This window comes from Lachancea thermotolerans (genome assembly GCF_000142805.1).
Source record: "Lachancea thermotolerans CBS 6340 chromosome G complete sequence".
Classification (NCBI taxonomy): Eukaryota; Fungi; Ascomycota; class Saccharomycetes; order Saccharomycetales; family Saccharomycetaceae; genus Lachancea; species Lachancea thermotolerans.
This window is the reverse complement of record NC_013083.1, coordinates 83,946-105,354: the sequence shown is the minus strand read 5'-3', so window position 1 is coordinate 105,354 and position 21,409 is coordinate 83,946. Positions and strand designations below refer to the sequence as shown.

At 51.1% G+C, this 21,409-nt stretch overlaps 13 protein-coding genes across 13 annotated transcripts; 7 read left to right on the top strand and 6 right to left on the bottom strand.

Moving 5' to 3' along the window:
• Positions 1-349: 349 nt before the first annotated feature.
• KLTH0G01430g (KLTH0G01430p) lies at positions 350-850 on the top strand (the record flags this gene model as incomplete). Its single annotated transcript, XM_002555057.1, has 1 exon — positions 350-850. One exon carries the CDS (start codon positions 350-352, stop codon positions 848-850), a length of 501 nt encoding a protein of 166 aa, XP_002555103.1.
• A 1,148-nt stretch (positions 851-1,998) lies between these two features.
• On the top strand, positions 1,999-3,834 carry COG1 (Golgi transport complex subunit COG1; the record flags this gene model as incomplete). The annotated part of the gene is made up of 1 exon (XM_002555056.1): positions 1,999-3,834. One exon carries the CDS (start codon positions 1,999-2,001, stop codon positions 3,832-3,834), a length of 1,836 nt encoding a protein of 611 aa, XP_002555102.1.
• Positions 3,835-3,940: 106 nt separating this feature from the next.
• On the top strand, positions 3,941-4,840 carry SDT1 (nucleotidase; the record flags this gene model as incomplete). Its single annotated transcript, XM_002555055.1, has 1 exon — positions 3,941-4,840. One exon carries the CDS (start codon positions 3,941-3,943, stop codon positions 4,838-4,840), a length of 900 nt encoding a protein of 299 aa, XP_002555101.1.
• Positions 4,837-6,235, bottom strand: KRE29 (Smc5-Smc6 complex subunit KRE29; the record flags this gene model as incomplete). The annotated part of the gene is made up of 2 exons (XM_002555054.1): positions 4,837-6,030; positions 6,164-6,235. The coding sequence occupies 2 exons, from the start codon at positions 6,233-6,235 to the stop codon at positions 4,837-4,839; spliced, it is 1,266 nt and encodes a 421-aa protein (XP_002555100.1).
• Positions 6,236-6,246: 11 nt separating this feature from the next.
• VRG4 (GDP-mannose transporter) lies at positions 6,247-7,254 on the bottom strand (the record flags this gene model as incomplete). Its single annotated transcript, XM_002555053.1, has 1 exon — positions 6,247-7,254. The coding sequence occupies one exon, from the start codon at positions 7,252-7,254 to the stop codon at positions 6,247-6,249; it is 1,008 nt and encodes a 335-aa protein (XP_002555099.1).
• A 669-nt stretch (positions 7,255-7,923) lies between these two features.
• On the top strand, positions 7,924-10,158 carry GLN3 (nitrogen-responsive transcriptional regulator GLN3; the record flags this gene model as incomplete). The annotated part of the gene is made up of 1 exon (XM_002555052.1): positions 7,924-10,158. The coding sequence occupies one exon, from the start codon at positions 7,924-7,926 to the stop codon at positions 10,156-10,158; it is 2,235 nt and encodes a 744-aa protein (XP_002555098.1).
• A 361-nt stretch (positions 10,159-10,519) lies between these two features.
• Positions 10,520-12,547, top strand: YEN1 (crossover junction endodeoxyribonuclease; the record flags this gene model as incomplete). Its single annotated transcript, XM_002555051.1, has 1 exon — positions 10,520-12,547. One exon carries the CDS (start codon positions 10,520-10,522, stop codon positions 12,545-12,547), a length of 2,028 nt encoding a protein of 675 aa, XP_002555097.1.
• Positions 12,548-12,844: 297 nt separating this feature from the next.
• Positions 12,845-13,399, top strand: MXR1 (peptide-methionine-S-sulfoxide reductase; the record flags this gene model as incomplete). Its single annotated transcript, XM_002555050.1, has 1 exon — positions 12,845-13,399. One exon carries the CDS (start codon positions 12,845-12,847, stop codon positions 13,397-13,399), a length of 555 nt encoding a protein of 184 aa, XP_002555096.1.
• Positions 13,400-13,416: 17 nt separating this feature from the next.
• Positions 13,417-13,866, bottom strand: MTC3 (Mtc3p; the record flags this gene model as incomplete). The annotated part of the gene is made up of 1 exon (XM_002555049.1): positions 13,417-13,866. The coding sequence occupies one exon, from the start codon at positions 13,864-13,866 to the stop codon at positions 13,417-13,419; it is 450 nt and encodes a 149-aa protein (XP_002555095.1).
• Positions 13,867-14,004: 138 nt separating this feature from the next.
• Positions 14,005-14,332, top strand: OST5 (dolichyl-diphosphooligosaccharide--protein glycotransferase subunit; the record flags this gene model as incomplete). The annotated part of the gene is made up of 2 exons (XM_002555048.1): positions 14,005-14,028; positions 14,087-14,332. The coding sequence occupies 2 exons, from the start codon at positions 14,005-14,007 to the stop codon at positions 14,330-14,332; spliced, it is 270 nt and encodes an 89-aa protein (XP_002555094.1).
• A 62-nt stretch (positions 14,333-14,394) lies between these two features.
• VID30 (glucose-induced degradation complex subunit VID30) lies at positions 14,395-16,866 on the bottom strand (the record flags this gene model as incomplete). Its single annotated transcript, XM_002555047.1, has 1 exon — positions 14,395-16,866. The coding sequence occupies one exon, from the start codon at positions 16,864-16,866 to the stop codon at positions 14,395-14,397; it is 2,472 nt and encodes an 823-aa protein (XP_002555093.1).
• A 668-nt stretch (positions 16,867-17,534) lies between these two features.
• On the bottom strand, positions 17,535-18,884 carry SAH1 (adenosylhomocysteinase; the record flags this gene model as incomplete). Its single annotated transcript, XM_002555046.1, has 1 exon — positions 17,535-18,884. The coding sequence occupies one exon, from the start codon at positions 18,882-18,884 to the stop codon at positions 17,535-17,537; it is 1,350 nt and encodes a 449-aa protein (XP_002555092.1).
• A 220-nt stretch (positions 18,885-19,104) lies between these two features.
• KLTH0G01166g (KLTH0G01166p) lies at positions 19,105-21,126 on the bottom strand (the record flags this gene model as incomplete). Its single annotated transcript, XM_002555045.1, has 1 exon — positions 19,105-21,126. One exon carries the CDS (start codon positions 21,124-21,126, stop codon positions 19,105-19,107), a length of 2,022 nt encoding a protein of 673 aa, XP_002555091.1.
• Positions 21,127-21,409: the final 283 nt, after the last annotated feature.

The following is a 21,409-nucleotide window of genomic DNA, read 5'->3' as shown; positions in this document are numbered from 1 at the left end:
CGGGCTGGAAAAGGCTTGAGGAAGGTTACGTCATCGAGGGTCCGAGCGCAAAGCGGGCGTCGCGCCGTATGTAGGGACATTCGTAGGACGTGACCGCTCACACGTGATTCAAGTACAGAGTGATGTCCGTGCGTAGTGCTTCTCGTCCCTGGTGGTACGTAGTCGACGTTCGGTCCGTGTATAGCGATGTCACGTGCGCGTGGTTTCCCAGTCACGTGCCACTCTCACATCACGCGCTCCCACATTACTCTCGTAGACCTTCGTGGCACGTGACCCGCGCCCCTCCTGCCCGCCATGCTCTTATACCCCTCGCGCGCACCCCGCGCTCGCCCTCGCGTACGGCTCTCGCATGCCGCCCTCGGCTTCTCCCCCGGCTGCACCCTCGGCTGCACGCCTGAACGGTACGCCCGACACTCCAACGCTCCCTGCTCGTAAACCCCCAACTTCAGCGTCCCCCAGCTTCCGCGCCCCGGCTTCAGCGGCTCCCCGCGGGGCCCGCAGGGCCCCGTGCAAGCGCGAACCGTTCGCCAGCGCGCTCTCGTGTGGTGCCGCACCTTGTAGCCGAGATTTGCCGCGGTGCTGGGCTTACAGCCGAGGTTCCTCTTCGGATGTTGCAACCGTGTCTGCTTTGTACCCCCGCCGACGCCCCGTTGCCAAGGATCTGCGGCCTGACAAGCGGATAAAGTGCAAGAACATGCGAAAAGCCCCGCCGTCGAGCAGGCACTGCAGTTCTTTGTGGTCTCTCTGCGCAACATTCCCGAGGCCGTTGCGCAGCCAGCGAGGCATTCTGCAGTTTAGTCGCCCGAGGAAGAATGTTGTGCGGCGTGTGCCGCGCGCGCACGGCGGCTGATCTTTCCAGAAGGCTTGCAACACATGATGAGTGAGGTGCCTGCGTGCACCCAAGATCGCTGCTCAATGGCGGCGTCTGCGCCATTGAACGGACATACCGCCGCTTTCTGCTGCAGGCTGCCGCAGACTGACGCATGCCTTCGCGTCACTTCTGAGCTGCAGATGCGCATTGCTGCGCGCATCTAGAATGGGACAAGGTGTTTTAGAAGCCGAAGGCACGGATCAGCGCGAAAATCTGCGGCTTGTGTAGACTGGGACAATGCACATTGCTGGCACTGTTGCCTGCGCGAGCATTCCTAAAAACGGGATTATCCTGCAAAGATACGCGTGCTCCCGCACTAACAAGAAGGAAAGCTGGCACTGTGACGCCATTGTATGGCAGCGAAACCGTTGTTGTGTTTGGAAAAAAAGGAAGCGCTAAACGCCGACGGAGCAGTTTTTCGACGATGTGTCCCGAAAGCCGAAACTTTAGGTTTGAAACATGCGGTGAAAGCGGTGTTTGCCGCCGCAGCTGATGTATTGCGAAGTATGTCGCCCGTTCTGCTGGGTATGCTGGCGCAGACAAGGAACGCAAAACGGGCTTTGCGTGTGTGCGCGGTTATGGTGCAGGTGGCCACTTGTCCTGAACAATGGCGATCGGCGGCAAATCACGCAGGGCGCACGGGAACGTTCGGTGGGCGCGTCACGAGATGGCGCGCCGAAGCCGAGCAGCCGTGACCCTTGTGCAGATAACGGCGGTCGCAGGGGCCGCCCGCGTCCAGGTTGATGGGCGCGACGCTGGAGACCGGGGAGCGTGCCGCGGAGGGCCGTGGCTTTGGCGCAGCACGAGGGAACGCAACGGTTTCAAACGGTTCCTGCAGGTCACGGGGCCCTGCCGAGGGCGCTGGCGGCGCGTGCTGGGCTGAAGGCCGGCGAGTCGCTGGTTATGTCGGGATCCGCACTGCGGTGCTCGCGGCTGTGCACGCCGGCGCAGATCGCGGACGGTCCAAAGTCGGGAATGCGGTGGGAGGAGCGCGGCAGCCGAGGCTAAACGAAGGCTGCCGCATTTACGAGGAGGCGCCGTGGCGCGTGATGCGCACCTGCCACGTGCTCGGAGGCGGATCTCTGGTCGCGTGAGTGGGAAAGCTGTTTAGTCACGTGACCCATGTCATGTGCCACGGCATTGGGATTCGTCACTACGTACGCGCATCTGTCTGTCACTTCGCACGCGCAGCCCGCGTAGCCCGCGCTTCCTCGCCAAATTGCCGGTGCACCACCTCTACCAGCACGTCTTCCCACGGACAACAGAACCCCGACCCACCAGCTGCCATGGCCACCACCGCCGATGCTCTTTTCCGCGAAAAGCCCGTAGGCGAGCTTCGGAACTACCGCCTGCAGCTGTCGCATGACATCGCCAAGGCCAAAGATCGCTTCGAGACGGAGCTGGGCCGGAGGTACACCGACATGCTCGCGGTCACCGACCAGGTCGACGAGCTGTTGCAGCAGGCGCGGACCGCCGACGCAGATCTGATGGAGCTCTGCTTCAACGACGCCAAGTTCAAGCTAGCGGCGCTGCCCGACCCCGCTGCGTTCCACGCGGCCGCGCCCGCCGCAGCCACCGCGGACCCTGAGCTGGGCCCGGGCGCACAGCCCGACCTCGCCGGCATTGAAGCCACGCTAGCCGTATCCGAATGGGTGCTCGCCGTCAAGGATTTTGCGCGTGAGCCCGCGTTGCAGAAGCATTTCGATTCGCTGGTCCAGGGCTTCCACACAGTGCTGAGCCTGCACGACGTCTCACGGTACGCGTCCGTGCTGGCGCGCAATTGCCGTGCGCTCGAGGACACGATTCTGGAGCAGCAAGCTGAGTTCAGCGCGTCCCAGTGGGTCAAGCTACACCGCCTGGTGCACTCGCACGCGGAGGTGTTTCCCTTCAAGAGGGTGGACGAGCTTGACGCGCTTGTCTTTAGCTTCCTGCTGGCCAACGAGGAGCCCCTACGCGCCGCCGGAGTTGACGCTGATGTGCAGGCGTTTCTGGAGGGCGAGCCTTTCAAGCTGAAGTTTGTGGAGCGCGTGCTTCAAGATGTGGACGCGGAGTTCCAGGCACTGGAGGAGGCGGCCGCCGGCTCGGCCCCCACCCCCGAGCTCTACAGAATGAACTTCGATGACGGGTCACTCCTGGCGCTTGTTACGGAGGCCAATCTTTACTGTTCGGGCGCTATTTCGCCGCGCGACCGCGCGCTCTACGCGCTTGTGGAAAACATTACAGCCCTGGTGCGCAAACTGCAGCGCTCTCAGGCGGACTCTGCTGTTATCAGCAAAGTCAAAGAGAGACTTTCTGAGGTGCTTATTGAACGGAGGAAGGAAGTTGTCGAGGCGCCATCAGATAACAGTGTTCTGCAGCTCGAAGCACTGCAAAAGAAGGGTGACACGGAATTCGGGACATCACAGCAAGGAGATGCTGGGCCTGAGCTAAAGCATAAGGATGCGCCTTTAGATAGCGTGACAGCGGCACAGAAGGGAGAATCAACTGATGTCGTTGGCAACGCAGCCCGTAAAACTCCTGTGGTATCTACAGACGCAGAGGCTGAGGCTCACGATTCGGACACCGGGGCTTCCAGCACAGAGACTGAAGCTCCTGGTGCAGAAACTGAGACTACAAGTGCAGAGACTGAGGTTGTGACTCCAAGCGCAGAGACTGAGACTCAAACTCCAAGTGCAGAGACTGAGACTCAAACTCCAAGTGCAGAGACTGAGACTCAAACTCCAAGTGCAGAGACTGAGACTCAAACTCCAAGTGCAGAGGCCGAAGCTACCAGCGCTCAAACTCAACCTCCAAGTGCAGAGAACAATAACTACGAGAAAACAATGCACAAAGGCAACATCTGGCAACCTGTAGAGAGTCTGCCTCTCACCAGGGACATCGTGCGAGCCGCGGTCCAAAAGCTCAACACTGATAACTTACTCGCGTATCTGGGCGGCCAAATCGCCCAGGTTGACTCATTCTAACTGCAAATTAATCACTTCCGACGTAGGGCCACTCCAGATATGATAATCCACGTTGCATGGCTCAAGGAGGTATTTAAACAATACACGCAAGCGAGCTGGAAGCCTTATGCAAAGCCATTTCTCGAGAGTTGGATCAACCATCGGTAGCAAAATTGGCAAGATGACAATATCGACAACAGCATCCGCGCGCGCGCATTATAGAGATCAGGTAGAGGCGCAACTCAAGGCTAATCAAGAGAGTCTCGACAACCTTACACACACCGGTTCACAGGTCACGTTCGAAATAGATCCACCGGAAACTCCCAAACCAAATCCGGACTTGAAGGTTTTCTTCTTCGACATCGACAACTGCTTGTACAAAAGATCGACCCGCATCCACGATCTCATGCAGGTTTCCATCCACGAGTACTTCAAAAATGAGCTGAATATTGATGACGACGAGGCCTGGAAACTACATCACACTTACTACAGAGAGTACGGCCTGGCGATTCGCGGGCTCGTTATGCACCATGACATAGATGCACTCGAGTACAATCGCATGGTGGATGACGCGCTACCGCTGCAGCGCATTCTTAAACCAGACGCCGGGCTACGGTCAATGCTCAGCCGCTTGAAGGAGTCTGGCGCTGTCGATAAGCTATGGCTGTTTACCAACGCATATAAAACGCATGGAATTAGATGTGTGCGCCTGTTGGGTATCGCAGACATGTTCGATGGAATAACGTATTGCGACTATTCGCAGAAAGACAATCTCGTTTGCAAGCCGGACCCCGCGGCTTTCCAGCGGGCCAAGGCCCAAAGTGGCCTAGGCGACTACAAAAATGCTTATTTTGTCGATGATAGCGGCAGCAACGTCAAGACTGGGATTTCCTTGGGGATCAAGAAGTGCGTTCATTTGATAGAGGATGAGGTGGACCCCAACTTGGGCCAGACACCCGCGGGCTCCATCGTAATTCGCAACATAGAAGACCTACCGAAGGCTATTCCAGAATTATTTCAGCGTTAGACGATTTTAATGAAAAAGTTTATATAGCTTCTGATAATGACCAGTTCCACATGGTTCCCGTCGTTTCCTGCGCCGTAGACGCTGTCCCGCAGTCGTTGCGACGCCGCTGTGTCCCCAAAGGGCATGGTCGCGGTTCCGTAAATGAAAAGCGTAAAGTAAAGCAGCTTCTGGTGCTCTTTAGCCTTCAGAAGCCGATCGAATTCGCCCAGTAGCGTTTCATAAGTATGTTGCGGAAACAGCTTTTCAAGCAACAACTCGTGGAATTCCGGGATCTGCCGCGAAACTCGCAAGTGTAGCAGGTAACTGTCGCCGGCAACCAGCTGAAGGTATGTATCCGTGAAATGATTTGCGTCCAGTCGACTGTAGACGTCTTCACACCATGCAGAGGTGCACTCCGGGGAGTTGAACACGTTCCGGTCCAGGATGAAGCAGATGAAGGATTGCGCGAATCCCCTGCACTTGTAGTACCGCTGTAGTTGCTTGCACATGACGTGCACGGGCTGCAGAAGGTTCACAGTATCGTACATATCAACCGTGATATGTTGGAGCTGCGGGGAAAGATGCTGGGAGGGCACTCCGAGGGACTTCAGCAGTTCTTTGAGACTCTGCTTTTTTGGCTTCTTGGCGCCTAAAAACGTGGCCCATGGATCGATCTCCGCCGGTTGCGCATTCTCGGTCATGAAGTACCAATCCTGGAATTTACGTGACGAGTTTTCCGCCAGTATCATGTCTAGGTAGGCCCTCGGAACCTTTTGCTTGAACGAGCTAGCAACCTGTTTACGCAGAGGAGGTTTTTTGTCGCTAGCGCTAGCAGCTGATACAGCGGGCTCAGGCTCAAGCTCCCTGGAGAGCTCTCTGAGCTTGGCAGTTCGAGAGAGCAGCTGTTCGTCAAAACCATTGCAGTGAACGTCGAACTCACGGAACTGAGGTGCCTCGAAGCCGCTGGGAGGCGGTGCGGGTGCCTGTTCCGGTGCTTCCAAATGGATCAGTGCGGAAATCCCAGCTTCGTCGTCATCGGATGGCTCGCTGCTGAGCTCCGAGTCACTGAGATCATCGGCATCGTAATGGAACTGGTTTTTGACTATTGGAGATCCGCCGCCGGAGTCCTGGGAGTCGTAAACGACGTCGGCGTCTGCCGCACGGGGCTCTGCTTGCGAGTGTTCGTCGCTGATGCTGGCACTGGCGTACGCCTAGGTACGCGTTGTTATTATGTCGGCTAAAAAAAAGGACTATAGCGACGGTTTTGAAGCACTTTATATATATATATATTTATGTATATGCACATATACTTGCATTTACATATGTACAACAAGAGCACCAAACACCTTGACTACACCTATGTATGCATGCAGTGCCAACGCGCGCGTAGCTCGGTCTATAAGAGTGCAGGCGCATGGAAGCGGCGCTCAGGCCTTGGCAGCGGGCTGCTGCTGCTTCTTTTGTTTGGCCACGACGTAGACAAGACCGGCCAAGAACCCTAGGAAGATAGAGAAAATGGACAAGAAGTTCTTGGGGGCGTCAAAGAAGACTAGGCCCGAAAGCGCGATAGGCAACTTGTTCAGAGCACCGACCATGGAGTAGGTGGTTGAGGAGGTGACTCTGACACACCAGCCAGAGCAGTAGGAAATTCCAACCGAGGCCAGACCCGAGATGATCAAGGCGGTGAAGGTGTTGCGGGTGAAGTTAGTGGTGAGGTTTTCTGGGGACCAGTCCTCAAGCACAAAGGAGGAGATCAACAGGATAGGCATGGCCAGCGCGTTGTTGTAGAACATGGTGTCGTAGTCCTTGAAGTTGGTGAGCTTGATGCGCTTGCGCATGATCAGCACGAACAACGCGGACGAGATGCAGTTGGCGAACATCCAGATGTAGCCCGCAGTGGGATCCATGGCCTCCTCGGAGGTGGCCGCGGCGGCGAGCTCACTGGCCTTCTTCGCTAGCGCCTGGCGGTCACCCATGGTCGCAACCACGGACGACAGCACCATTAGCAAAAACGCCGACAACTCCATGGCAGTAACGCGTCCGCCGAAAAACAGCACTTCGCCGTACGCGATCAGGATAATAGTCAGGTTCTTGAAGATCGTGTAGATGGGCACGGCCAGGAACTGTAGCGCCTTAGACGACGTGTAGATCATCGCCACCAGCAGCACGGAGATTGGGAACCAGTTCTTGACGTCCGTCTTGTTGAGCGGACGGAACTTGGCGTACCCGAGCGCCCGTAGCACCACTAGAGCCAGCGAGCACACGAAAGACTGCACGAACAGCATCACGAAGTTCATGTTGAAGTTCTCCACGTTAACTACAAACTTGTTGGTCACCGTCATCAGGATCGACGAACCGCAGTACGCAAGGATCGATAGCGGCCCGGAGTTGGCCATTTGCGACATCCCGCCGTTGTCAACTTTCAGTTCAGACATCTTTCGCCGTTCTAACCCAGATCTGCGAGCGTACTTGTCTTGTTGCTTTGGGGAAAGTTTGGACAAGTAAACATTAGAAGGTTAAAATTTTTGATACGCGTGCGAATCCTTGGAATCAAGATATAGCCAAAACCACACCGCGCACGCGGAGTGCCACGAACCGCTCACACACATGCTTCACATGCCAAGCTAATGCTCTTCTATATGGAAAACATGGTCAGCGCGCGGCGCGCGTGGCCCCGCGGCGATCACCACCGATCGGTACTCAAAACAGTGTTTACGGCGCATTGCACGCCCCGCAAGCATCCTTATGTGGCTTGAAGGGCCCCATGCTCAGTCCCAAGCAGTTCAGGGTCATCTGGGACCTCCTTGTGGCCCAACGAAAGCGTTACGTCCAGCGCCCGGATTGATTTTCGAGATTGGAAAACAAATATCTAAGAACACCGCGAAATTGAGTCCAAAAGGCACCACATTGACACGCGCTGCTAGCATTATTGCCGCCGACTGGGGGTGCTCTTTCAAAGGCGTGCATGGGCCCAGCCACGCGCCTTCAGACGGTCCGCCGTGTGTAATGACATCAACACTTTTCCTTCGCCAAACTTTCAAGAGTTCTCCGTCATCAGAAGTCAGCTGGGAAAAGTTTTCCCGAACCCATGAAGAAGGGCATCGATGACAGAAGGCGGCGCTAATATATTCGATATGCTTGCAGAGGGTGGCGGGAGCACCGGCAGCGGCGTCGGCGGAGGGTTTGATGCGATGCTGGAGATCCTGCCCGAGGAGATCGACGTGAGTTTCGTGGAAGGGTTCTCGAGCGAGGCGCGTGAGGCCAGCGCCGGGCCCGTGCGGGCCGCGAGCGGTGGAGCCGCACACGTTGAGACACTTTTCGAGGCAACGCCGCCAATCGACGTGGTTGACCAGCAGAACGGTGAGATCGCACAACTGTGGGACTTCAATGTGGACGAGTTCATGATGACGCCGAGCGGGTCCAGCGACTCGGCGACAATTAGCGCGCCGAACAGTTTCAACTCGGAGCACCCAGGGCAGCTGGGCGGCTACGGCGGTGGTGGCGCTTTTGCGGGCACCTTCGGCGCCGGTACGCCGGCGGCCTCGCACAACTGGGGCCACCTGCTGGGCGCGCCGTTCCACTCGGAGCCCGGCTCGCAGCAGCCGCTATTCGCATCGCCGAGCGCGCTGCTTGCGGATGATGCGCCGGGCAGCGTGTCTGCGGCGGCCTTTCGCCCTACGCTGCCGACCAGGCGGTCGTCTTCGCAGTTGAGCAAGGCAGCGATGGCCGACGACGGCGGGCTGCCGCTGGCGCACTCGACGACTGCGAACTCCGTGCGCAAGAACTCTATGACGAGGCCGCTCTCGTCCTCGTCGCTGTCCTCGTATCGCCAGAACTCGGTACCGGAGCTGCCGAAAAAGCCCCAGGTGCAGTGCTTTAACTGCAAAACATTCAAGACGCCGCTTTGGCGTCGGGACGCGCAGGGCAACACCATGTGCAACGCATGCGGTCTGTTCCAGAAGCTGCATGGCACGATGCGGCCGCTGTCGCTAAAGAGTGACGTGATCCGCAAGCGTAACACCAAGAAGCGCGGCAAGAAGGCAGACGCCGCCAAAGACAAGGATAAGGATTCTTCCGCTACGGGCGCCGCCGCTACAGCCACCACGCGGCCAGTACGTGGCAAACAGGATTCTGGGTCCTCCATTCCACAAACTCGGCTGCCGTCAACGCCGGTGGCTGGCGGGCAGTCTCACACCAATGGATCCGCAACCACGTTTCCGTCTACGCTGTCGAAGTCACGCACCAACTCGTCCACGAACCTCAGCGTTAATGGCACCTTCACCTCCTCATCCTCCTCTTCTACTACTACGCAGCTGAGCTCTAATGTACTTATGAACCACAACCACCGCATGCTGCCAACGTCTGGCCTGGGCGTTTCAAAGAAGTCGAGACGCTCCAGTTCTTCCAGTTCCGCCTCGAACTCAAGCAACCGGTCCTCGTCATCGCGCTCGATGGTCCCTATACTGCCTAAGCCCTCACCGGGCGGCACTTCCTCGGCGCGAAACCAGTTCCAGCTCGCAGGCTTCCCTGGTAGCGCCGGCAACAGCGCGGCCTCTTCGCCACGCTTCTCGAACTCACCGCGCCCAGCTTCTGCTACTAGTCCTCTGCCGACCTCTGCCGGCCAGACACTGTCGTCCTCCGCAGGTCGCCCCGGCATGACTATCACGCGACGCAAATCGTCCCGTCAAGCGCACACTTCCTCCTCCTCCTCATTCATGGCTGCGTCCTTGCAACAGCACCAGCACCATCAGCAACAGCAGCCCCAGCCTCAGCCCCAGTCTCAACATTCCCAGCAAGGAGGTTTTCAGTCTAACACCGCTGGGAGCTCTTCGTCGACCATCTCAGCCCATTCTAATTCCTGGAACTCCAATACCATTGCAGCGCCGTCCCCAAAATCCGGGAGGTCGCCACGCTCCCCTTTCGACCTGTTTTCTTCTTCCTCCTCCTCGCAAGAGCCCCAGTCTAGGCCGGCTTCTCGAAAAACGCACACATCCCTATTATCACAGCAGCTTCAGCAGGCGACGGCTTCCCCGCAGAATCCGCAGTCTCCTTCTCAATTTCAGACACCGGCCACCTTTCAAAGTAGCAGCCTTTCGAGCTCGGTCACTCCGCAGCCCGCATCATTGAAGAGGTCGCCTATGACTGCCTCCCCAAGAAACAGCTACATGGATTCTATTCAGCAACAACGCGGGCTGCACTCGGATACGGGCGTCCGGAGGACCACATCCTTGAGGGCTGAGGCCAATAATGCTACCGGCATCGCTGCAAATGCACCCAGTTCGCAGAGGCAAAAAGACGCTTTTATGGATGATCTGGAGTGGTTAAAGTTTGGCTTATGAGTTCATGCAAGGAATACATGGAGGGCGCAGGCTTATTTGATGTTATTTTCCTACTCATTTTCTGCATTTTTGGTAATCGATTCAATTCAAGTGATTGTCCGATGCTTCATGGACTTTCTCAAAGTATCTAGTTCAACTGCACAGGTTGCATTTTACATACTGAGCTATTATTAGAACATCTTGAGCTTCAAAGTGCTTTGTAGCTCTATACTACTTCTCTGAGCTTCTTGGCTCATCTCATTTGTTGGTCATTTGTTCTTTTGTATTATTTTGACCAATTCTATCGGAATTCATGATCGAAAGGCCCTTTCGAAATGTTAAACATTAAAACTGCTAAAATTTAAGATCTCATGGAAAATCGATGGGAGTCCCTGCATTTTGGGACCTTATCAAAAGTGATGAGTCTCTTAGAAGGCTGCCCTTAAAACAGTTTGTTGTTGAATTTAGGAACAACTTCAATAGGCCGCTTCGTCTTGCAATTGATGCCTTTACCTGGCTGTTTGAAAGCGGCTTTATCAGTAATGACTGCGAGCGCCTTTCAGAGAAGGGTTACAGGACTGATGCACAGTCAACACTAATACTACTGAATCGACTGAAATGCTTGCTATCCCTTGACGTGACGTTTGTGCTAGTCTTCGATGGGCCGATGAAGCCTTCATTCAAAAACAAGTTTTCATCCAAGACGTTAAGCAACGACCATTGCGAGCTGGCCTCTGATGACGAAGAATACGTTTCAATATACAACGAACATCGCAAGCAACATGAGATCCACGGTACCTGTACCACTACACTGGTGTCAGAAGAATTGGGCGGCTTGAGCTTTGTGAAGAGACTATTGAAAACAATGAACATTTCCTTTATAGAAACGTGCGGTGAAGGCGAAGCAGAATGCGCTAGATTGCAAAGAGAAGGCCTTGTGGACTACGTTCTTTCAAACGACTCTGACACATTAGTTTTCGGGGCTACGAGGGTCTTACGCAACTTTTCGCGGTTCTGGGAAGACGTTCCAGCTACTTATACGGGACCTTTGAAGAAGAAGGACCACAAAGAAATGTTTATCACGGTTGTGGATATGCAGCAGATCAGGAACTGGAACCGGAGCTCCCTTGTTTTGTATTGTACATTACTGGGTGCTGACTACAACCAGGGCATTAGGGGACTAGGTTCTAAAAAAGCAGCGAAGCTAGCCCAGCTTACAACGCCAAATTTCGCTGAGACTTTCAAAGACATATTCGAGGATCACTCTCAGCCGTCAGAACTTAGGCGAAAACGTTACCTGGAATTCCAAAAAGCATTATTTGAACACTGCTTCATCCATAGTAAAGAGCTTTTCGGCCGGAACTACTTTTCGTCTAATAGTGCTGGCTTTCAAGGTTGGCCGTCTGATGTTGCAATAATGCACTATTTCCACCCCATTTTATCCCCGCGTGTCAATAGAGAAAGCCTGGGTGTGCATTATATCAATGTGAGTGGAAACTCTAATTTCATGAAAGGCGATGTTGCTGATCTTATGAATTTGCTAGAAGAGTTAGAGTTCAAAGGGATAACGGACTTTGGAAGATGGTTTCACGAAATGGTCCATTCGACCTTCCTGCTCAAGGAGATTCTCTACGGCAACCGAACGCGCGAAGAACTGACACGGCTTGTCAAAATAACTGAAGAATGGTGTGCGGGCATTTGTCAGAATAAGTTTCGAGTTCCCTGCTGGCGAATACGTTATAATTCGTTTCTAACAACTGGAAATGAGGCTAGCCCGCAGGACACAGAGGACTCCATCGTTGCTCATTCAAGCCCAAACAAAAGGAGTGGGAGCCCGAGTAAAAAACAATCAGAGAAGGCTTCTCACAAGTTTATGACATCTATTCCTAAAGGCCTGATTCCAGAGAACAACTCTTTAGTTAAAAACTATCACCTGGAAAAACGCACAGCTTCCGAAGGTGATAAGCGCCCAAGACGCGGGTCGCCGCGGAAAGTAGCAAACCAAAAGAGTAACTTAGATGGGTTTCTGAAGAAATATGGAACTCCAAGAAAGCACGATTCCCCTAAAGCGCTACATGAAAAACTTGAACCGGAAACTGAGCCTATGAATACCAAGAGAAAGCTGTTTGTAGAAGAAGACCTCGATAATCCTGAGCCTGGAAATTCCAGCTCCCTGATACTTGTATCAGAGAGAGAGTGCAACCACGATATATTGCACACTTCCCCGAAGCGGGCACTAGATCTTTTTATTGCTACTAGTGAAGAAGAGGATCTCGAAGCCAGCGCGGGATCAGAAGAATCACCATTGAAGAAATTAAAGAAAAACGCTGCTACCGCCGAGTCACAGCTACCTACCCCAAGAAAACTACTTCCTGACAATTTCGTGGACTTGACCATAGAGAGTGGCTAATATAACAGCGCGCCTGCAATCCAAGGGGACAGAGGGTACAGGACATAACTCCAAACTTACAAGCGAGTTGAAGAAGTGGTGGTATGCGCGCCAAAGAATACAATAAAAGAAGCTTGCCGCGATCCAGAGTATTTACAGGGTGTGGCGTTACGCACGTGACCTACGATGAGCTCGTACTGGGCTGCATAACGAAGCCCTATTTATATACATTAGTAACACCAAATCCATAAGAACCTGTATTCCCTGCGTCTCTTTCCATATCCTTCACGCACATCGTGCTTCAAAAACAACGCAACAATGGTATCAGCAGTCTCCAAGAGCATTAAGTTCTCCCCTCAAAGCGAAAAGCTTCTGACAGTGGCTGCGGGGTGCTTCTGGGGCACCGAGCACATTTACAGAAAGTACTTTGGAAACAGGATCAAAGATTATAAGGTCGGTTATGCTAACGGTGACGAGACTAAGAAAGACTCGAGTGACTCCGTGTCGTACAAACGTGTCTGTAGTGGAGAGACGCAGTTCGCTGAAGTCTTACAGATATCATTTGACCCCAAGACAGTCTCTCTGAAAGAACTGGTGGACTTCTTCTTTCGCATCCATGACCCAACAACTGTGAACTCTCAAGGTCCAGATGTCGGTACGCAATATCGCAGCGCAATTCTCACACATACGCAGGAAGATTTGGAAGAGTGCCGCCGACTAAAAGAACAATGGCAGCCAAAGTGGGGTAACAAGATTGTAACAGAGGTCACTATGTGCACCAACTTCTACGATGCCGAGGAATATCACCAGTTGTATCTAGACAATAACCCTCAAGGCTATGCTTGCCCAACCCATTACGTGAGGGACTTGTAAATTCAATGCAAATGCGATTAGCGTTCAGCACTATCTTCTAGCTTTTTAAGGTTCTTTTGTACTCGTTTATCGTTCTGGTAGTTCATGAAGCTGACTGCTACTGCCATGAACAAAACTCCACTAAATACCCCCCTGAGGATGATCTCTGCGCCTGTCATTTGCAGCTGCGCTTCTTTGGAACCGGGTTTTGCTCGCGGGCCCCATTGGCCAAAAGATACAAAGTATGAAGCCCTCTTTTCATTAGCAGGCATTTCTCTCCAGTCGCCTTCCATTTTCCAATCCAAGTACTCCATAATCTCCTCTTTCACGTCTTTTTCAAGCTTTATCCATTTTTCGCCTGTCAAATCATCAATCCGAGGCGGTTCGTAGCTAGTATGGCTCAGGCTTCTCAAGCAAGCTGGAACATGGGAGGTACCACGTCTCAAACACCCCAGATTCCGCCTTAAGCTTCTCAAAGATGTACTCATCTCTCAAAATACAGAGTTTGGTGAGTTGTAGCTTTTTCGCTCCACGACCTTCTAATCATACATAGATTTTCGCCTTTTAAAAGTTGAACGTTTAAAACTAAAGTCGTGTCTGCCTGTGAAGAACTAAAAAGTGATAAGATGTCGTCTTACCAAGAGGTTTACGTATGTCGCAACAGCCAACGGATAACCTCTCGTGCTATACTAACAGCCCGTCAACCAGAAACTTTACCATCAAGCGTCTGAATTTGAGGGAGTCGTCGCTCTAGAATCTCAGCCTATGTACGGGACTATCACCGCAGTTCTTGCATTGGTATTCATTGCACTGGCATTGTCATCAATTTCTAAGGCAGCGGGCCTGCCTTTGGGGCTTCAGTTTGTTCAATACAGTTTCCTCAGTTTAGCCGGAAGTGCATTCTTCGGGTTGGCAACTATATTCCTTACAAACTCCTTCGGTGTATATGCCTAAATATCTGTTTTAGAAAATCGCTGCCAGCATAAAGTGATAACAAGAAGCAAAGCTCATTGCTCTCACATGTTAAGAAGATCCTCATCAATATTTACCAGCTTGTGGAAGCGCAATTCTGAATCGTTGTGCACCAAAGAACTTCCTTCTCCATATTCCATCAAGGTGTCTATCATGGCTCGCGTGTAGCTCACCATGCTTTCTAGCGAGCTTTCGCTTTTCTTCTCCAAGAAAGCTAAAACTCTGGAGTTGACAAGTTGGAAAAGCCGATCCTGCAGATATGCTGGTGTTAGGTATATTGCGAGGTCCTCATTGCACTCTCTCAATGGATTGTCATATGCAAGAAGCGAGGATATGTCATTCAGGTGGTTCCGAAAGCCATCTTTGTAGTCCGCGGGCACTTGCTGGCTATAAACAAACTCAGAAGTAAGTTCTTGGCCCTTTCGAAGAATTTCATCGATGGAATGGCTCTTGAACTGGACAAACATGAGAAGATACTCAGCGACTTTTAACTCGAATAGAAGGTCGACGTTTTTTTCGATCAAGCCGGGATATTGGCTATTAATAAAAACCAAACATTGCGCTATGTCACCTTCGTTGATGAAACGCCTAATACTTTGCCTTAACTTCAAGTTGTTTTCCTCTTTTATGATTTGTCTCTCGTTGTGTCTTATAACTAGTCTAGCGCGTTCTTCGTCGCTGTTGGGAATACAGTCTTTTTGAAGATCTTTCAAAAACCCCTTTGCAACATCTATAAGGCCTTCGTGTATGAGATGGTCATTGATCATGGCATGCATAGCACACGGTATTGAGTCATCATCGGTGCTGAGATTATTCAGCTTTTCGACCTCGGGGCGGTAGAGCTTATCCCCACTGAACCGCTCATCATTTTGGAGTAGAAACCCTCCTCTGTTGTCACCACTTAAAGGAGGGTCATCGTCAAAATCATCTTGGTCACTATGAATACTACTTTCAAAATCATTGCGACCGTCATGGCCATCGATACTCTTGTAAATATGATGGTAAGCCTTAGACTTGAGCATGCGTTGGTAGTTCAATATGTCAAATACAAACTCTTCATGGAGACCGAAGTTTGTTCGAACCATATTCCCAGGTTTCAAAGCAATAAACGGAACCAGATCCAGATCATGGACATCCGTGAAAGCAGTCCCTAGATTTATACCGTTTTTCGTGAAAAAGATTGTGCCATCCACGAAATTTACACCACAGCCGATAACATCTCCACGCCCATATTGCTTACCATAGATTTTGTACTGAGTGCCATCAGTTATGTAACCATCTTGGCCGCAATAACCAAAACTACCCTTATCAAAACCATCTCCGCGGCTTTTGGTAGAGGTGGTTGAACTTGATTCAACAGTCGACCTCATTATGCTTGCAGACTGCCGATTTATCGAGACGGGATCGCCAGCATGTAAGTCTGTTCTTGATGGCGATGCAGACCCGGCCTGAAATTTCGACAAGTCTTTGAAGCCGACTTTAATGTTGCAGTTTTGGCCAGACTGGGAACTTGTCACAGATAAAACCCTGATTTCATAATAGAAGATGGCCATTTTCTTAGACAAGATGGAATTGTTTGCCCTTGCACTAACGTACTCAAACTTAGCGCTGTAACTCGAATAACTTACGGAGAAGCCGCTTCCAACAATCGAATCGCTCCTTCTAGGAAATCCTTCCAACGACGGGTTTGGTTTAAGCTGGTTACTGCCATCCGAGGAAACCATCATGCTATTGCTAGACTGCGCGTCCCATGCGTGGGGAAGAGGGTAGCCCAAAAGTTTGTAAATATCCATAGACACATAGTTCTTTTTGGGCCTATTTTGATGGGAGCTTTCAGTAAGCGGCGAAAAATATTGGTCCTTTTCTGAGTCTTGAAGTTTTTGATCTGAGGCCCCGCGATGTTCCTCTGTTTGATGAATGTCTTCAATATTGTCGTCATCGTCCTCCTCATCTTCATCATCGCCCACTTGATCATCGCGCTCTGCGGCTTGAGTAACGTCTTCATCATCATCATCGTCATCGTCATCATCATCAAGATCTTCATCATCGTCCTCTCCGTCGTCATCTTCTCCCAAGCGTCTAACCAAATGAGCAATCGGGTCGACCGGCTTAGTTAAATCGGCTGAATCACTATCAATTTGCATCTCATCAGCGGCCTCATTACGTCTTGAGTCGCCGAATGAGTCTTGGTCTATGTCTGGGTAAAAGTACTGATAGACCTGCATCAAATACTCATCCCCTACTGAATTATATGGGACGGTGCCTAAGACCCCCAAATTCATCAGCTTTTCCCAAATTTCTTTTCGGGTGGCATGACTAACATTGGGCTTCAACTTGTGAAGCCGAGCCTCTTTCAGCACAGGTACACTCTGTCCTTTGTTCTTAAGCTTGTGAAAGAGCTTCCGATTACGAAGGTAAATCTTCCACAGTTCATGTCCAATGGGTTGTTCAAGCAGGTAGGCAGGGAACAATGCCCTTACGTATGCACAATCGACCTGATCCATGCAAAAAGACATACCTTACTCACGTCAAGGCTGTCTAGTTGCCAGCGTTGTGCGTCTTAAGTTGATAAGAAGACCAACCCTTAACACTTCCCAGCTTTATGAACTTTTAATCTCACCGCCAACGGAAGACTATCAAAGACTTAATTGAAACAATCTAGACCTATCTTAATTATGAAAACAAACCTGAATGTTAAAGAAAGACGAAGGTCTAGGACTGTAGTTTTGTAACCTCTCTAGATCGTGCCATGAGGCTCAAAACTGCTGCCTCAGTCCAAGATTCGACTCCTCAGTAAAAGCGCGCCATTTGAGGAGCGGGTCAGTATCATCTAGTACTGAAGCAAGCGAATGTAGATACACATCTCGATTTAATTCGCAGGCTTGCACGCTTAGCTCACAAAAATCTGCGAGGAAGTTATTTAAGCTTAACTTTCATTTCTTGGAGAAAGCCCTACGACAATAAGATCTTTTATTGTCAACTATCGCGCCATTGAGCCAAGCCAGCTCTAGACATAGCTCAATCGGAGTGTCTTTAACCGTTGAAGATTCTTTATTATCATATATCCATGATAGTATATTTACATACCCAGAAGAGAATTTAATTGAAGTGATTTGTTGATCAATGCAAACAGTTGAGTGCTTGAACAATGAGGTGAGAATACAGCGAGACTTTCACAAACAGATTAGTATCTGTAGTGGTCAGCCTTGTAAGGACCCTCACTTGGGATACCCAAGTACTCGGACTGGACGTTAGAAAGCTGGGTCAAACGCACGCCCAACTTGTCCAAATGGAACTTAGCGACAGCCTCGTCCAAGATCTTTGGTAGAACGTGGACGCCGATTTCGAATGGACCAGTCTTCTGGAATTCGATGTACTTTTGTCTGAACTCGTTGTCGTGAGCCTTGAACAAAGCGATCTGAGCTAGAACTTGGTTCGAGAAGGAGCACGACATAACGAAGGAAGAGTGACCGGTAGCACAACCCAAGTTGACTAGTCTACCATCGGCAAGCAAGATGATGTGCTTACCAGAAGATAGCAAGTAACGGTCAACCTGAGGTTTAATGTTGACACACTCCTTAGCATTGGCCTTCAACCAAGCGACGTCAATCTCAATGTCGAAGTGACCGATGTTGCAAACAATGGCATCCTCTGGCATGGCCAAGAAGTGCTCGGAAGTGATGATGTCTCTGCAACCGGTAGTGGTAACGAAGACCTGACCGATCGAAGCAGCCTCCTCCATTGGGCATACCTGGTAGCCCTCCATAGCGGCTTGCAAAGCGTTGATAGGGTCAATTTCGGTGACAATGACACGAGCACCCATGCCTCTCAAGGCAGCGGCACAACCCTTGCCGACGTCACCGTAACCAGCAACAACGGAGACCTTACCGGCCAACATAACGTCGGTGGCTCTCTTGATACCATCGATCAAAGACTCTCTGCAACCGTACAAGTTGTCGAACTTAGACTTGGTGACGGAGTCGTTAACATTGATGGCTGGGACCTTTAGCTTAGCGTCCTTGACCATTCTGTACAAGTGGTGAACACCAGTAGTGGTCTCCTCAGACAAACCGAAGCAGTCCTTCAACATTTCAGGGTGCTTCTCATGAACCAAGGTAGTCAAGTCACCACCGTCGTCCAAGATCAAGTTCAACTTCTTGTTGTCCTTGAAAGCAAACAATTGCTGCTCGATACACCACAGGTACTCCTCCTCGGTCTCACCCTTCCAGGCGAAAACAGGGACACCGGCAGCAGCGATAGCAGCAGCAGCGTGGTCCTGAGTGGAGTAAATGTTACATGAAGACCAGGTAACCTCAGCGCCAAGGGCGACCAAGGTCTCGATCAAAACAGCAGTCTGGATAGTCATGTGCAGACAGCCAGCAATACGGGCACCCTTCAAAGGTTGAGCGTCAGCGTAAGCGGCTCTGATGGCCATCAAACCTGGCATTTCGTGTTCAGCCAGCTCGATTTCCTTTCTGCCGAAGGCAGCCAGGGAAATGTCGGCGACTTTACAGTTTTGGGCTGGGGAAGACATTGTAGGGTGTTTGAGATCTAAGAAGTGTCTTTAGGTCTTGAGGATACGTATTACTATCATGATTTCCAGTAGTAGATGCCCACTGACTTTTTATACTTCAGAAAAAAATTTTCACCATGTGAATGTAATAAGTATTAAGCGATGAGCTCTCGTACAGGTAATTGACGGGCGGGGCCGCTTAAAGGTGATTCCAGGAATAATTTGATGCTTTAAAAACTATTTAGTTGGCTTGGGATGAATGATGGAGCTCGTCTCGATGTTGTTCCTCCTGTAATTTCTGGCGCTGCCCAAGCTCCAAGCGATCGAGAGTTTCACGCTCAGCACTTTCACGCTCGAGGCGCTCGAGCTCACGACTCGCATCTTCTTCGTCACCCTCGTAACTATCGTAGAAATTGTCCTCACTATCTCCGCTCTCAGAAAGTTGGCTATCAGCGTCGTCAAGGGCGTTTTCGTAGTCTGTATTATCATCGGCTCCCAGGGGTGTTGCAGTGATATCTTCCATTGAGAAGAAAGCTTCGTCAGAATTTTGCTCCAACTGTTCTTGCCCCTGTCCTTGCTCCAATGCAAGACGTTCGCGCGCTGCACGAGCTTCGTTCTCGGCAAGCTCCTGTTGCTCGCGCTCTTTCTGCTCTTGTATCTGACGCTCTTGCTCCAGCTTTCTGCGCTCCTCTTCTTCGCGTTCCCGTTCAAGCTTCTCGCGTGTCTGGAAAGCTATGTTTGCTTGGCTTCTCAAAATGAAAAGGTATTCGCCAGCGTCACGCTGGAGGGCCATCAGAGTGAACTGAATGTCATTAAGGAATTTTTGAAGTCTTTCAAGCTTCGCCGGATGCTGCATGAGAAGATCGCGAGTGTTAACAACCTGCTTCTTGAGTTTCAAGAACCTCTTCCAATTGTCGTGTTGTTGTTGATTCATGTCTTCCGCACCCATTGCAGCCACCACATCAACATAAGCCATACGTTTTGACCACTCGCTCACCATTACGTCCCCCCATTCTTCGTAAACTTCCAAATGTTCTTGTCTAACCTGTTCAACTTCCTTGTTTACGGCAGCGACGAATTTCTCCAGCCTCGCGCGCACCATTTCAAGTCTCTCGTCAACATGCGCATGCGCACTGGAAAAGAATTCGCGCATCAAAGGCCTCGTCACATACTTGCGTAGCTGAGTGCCGTCCTTGTTAAAGTAAAGCTGCTCTCCCGTTTCAGGATCAAGCTCCATAGTACAATCAACGTCTAAGATTGCCCGATTAATGATGCGGTAATGGCTTTGAAAGCTTTCGGAAATCCCTTGCAGTAAACCAGTTATGTTAGGCTGCGCTTTGCTCAGTTTTGCCTCAACAAGCTCTTCGACCTCCGAATCGAACTGAGTTAGGGTGTTTGATGCTTTTTGCTCCACAGTGTTAGACCATGCTTGGAATTCGTCCTGGACAAGATCTCTGAGAGGAACATCCAATGATGATCCATCATCGCCGTTCGCTGCAGAAGTTGACTTGTCAAGCTGCTTCTCGTCCGATAGAGTAACAGTTTCGATAATAGTTGAAGTCAAGTACACTGTTTCGTCGTCTTCGTTATAGTCACCCTGTTCTCCCTCAAAATATTCGGCATCATAATATTTTGACTCGTCGGTGTCGCTAGGGTCCTCGTCTGTGACAGGTTCGCCGCTTTGGTTCTCAGTGACCGAGAATTTGTTCGAAATTTCTTGTAAAGCATGGCCGCTCCATGAGTGAATTTCGTTGAATGCCTCCAAGGAGCCATTCCAGACCCAAAGCGACCAGTTTCTCAAGCAGAAAAGGCCTTGCTGGACATGCAGATACAGCCGCTGGAAAAAGCCTTCGGATGCAAGCCATTGCTTGGCCAAAATTCGCGCATGCCCGAGGAAGGGAACAAAATGGCCGTTGTAGTAAACCTGCGTCTTGAACTGGACGGTTTTGTACCACTTGTACGTAACTGGGACCACTTTAGTCTCTACGATATCTTGGACCTGATAGTATGCGCGATCTATACGGGGAGCTGCCCATTCATCGAGTTTGTGCTCATAGTCGTGGATCTTTGTCACGCACGGACTCACATAGCTGTCCCAGTAAGGGTCAATATGCTCATTCCACCAAGGGCTGGCCCGCGACAGAGAAGTAAGCCTACAAAATTCTGCTTCGTTGGACTCACAGTATTTCCTTGCTTGCTTGAAGCCAATCAAAACAACCAAAATTGTCACAAGCAGGTTCCCGACTCCTCTCACTCTTCGCATTTTCAGCTGTCTGTGTTTCCTTAATTTCAGCCAGAAACTTCTGCTCTTCGCCCTATCTTAGACGATATCAGAACAAATACGTAGTCTCCCGTTAGAATCGGACACGAGACTTTTAGAGGTATCTCGTCCAAGGCCTCGAGCTTTCGCCTTTTATCTTCTGAGGGGACTATGATCTTCACTCAAAAATTTCGGGACTTGAAGAACATCGAGATTTGATGCCCTTCGTACATGATGCGGTAGAAGAAGCTTATAAAGTTTTTAAAGTATAAAATGTGCGATGGTT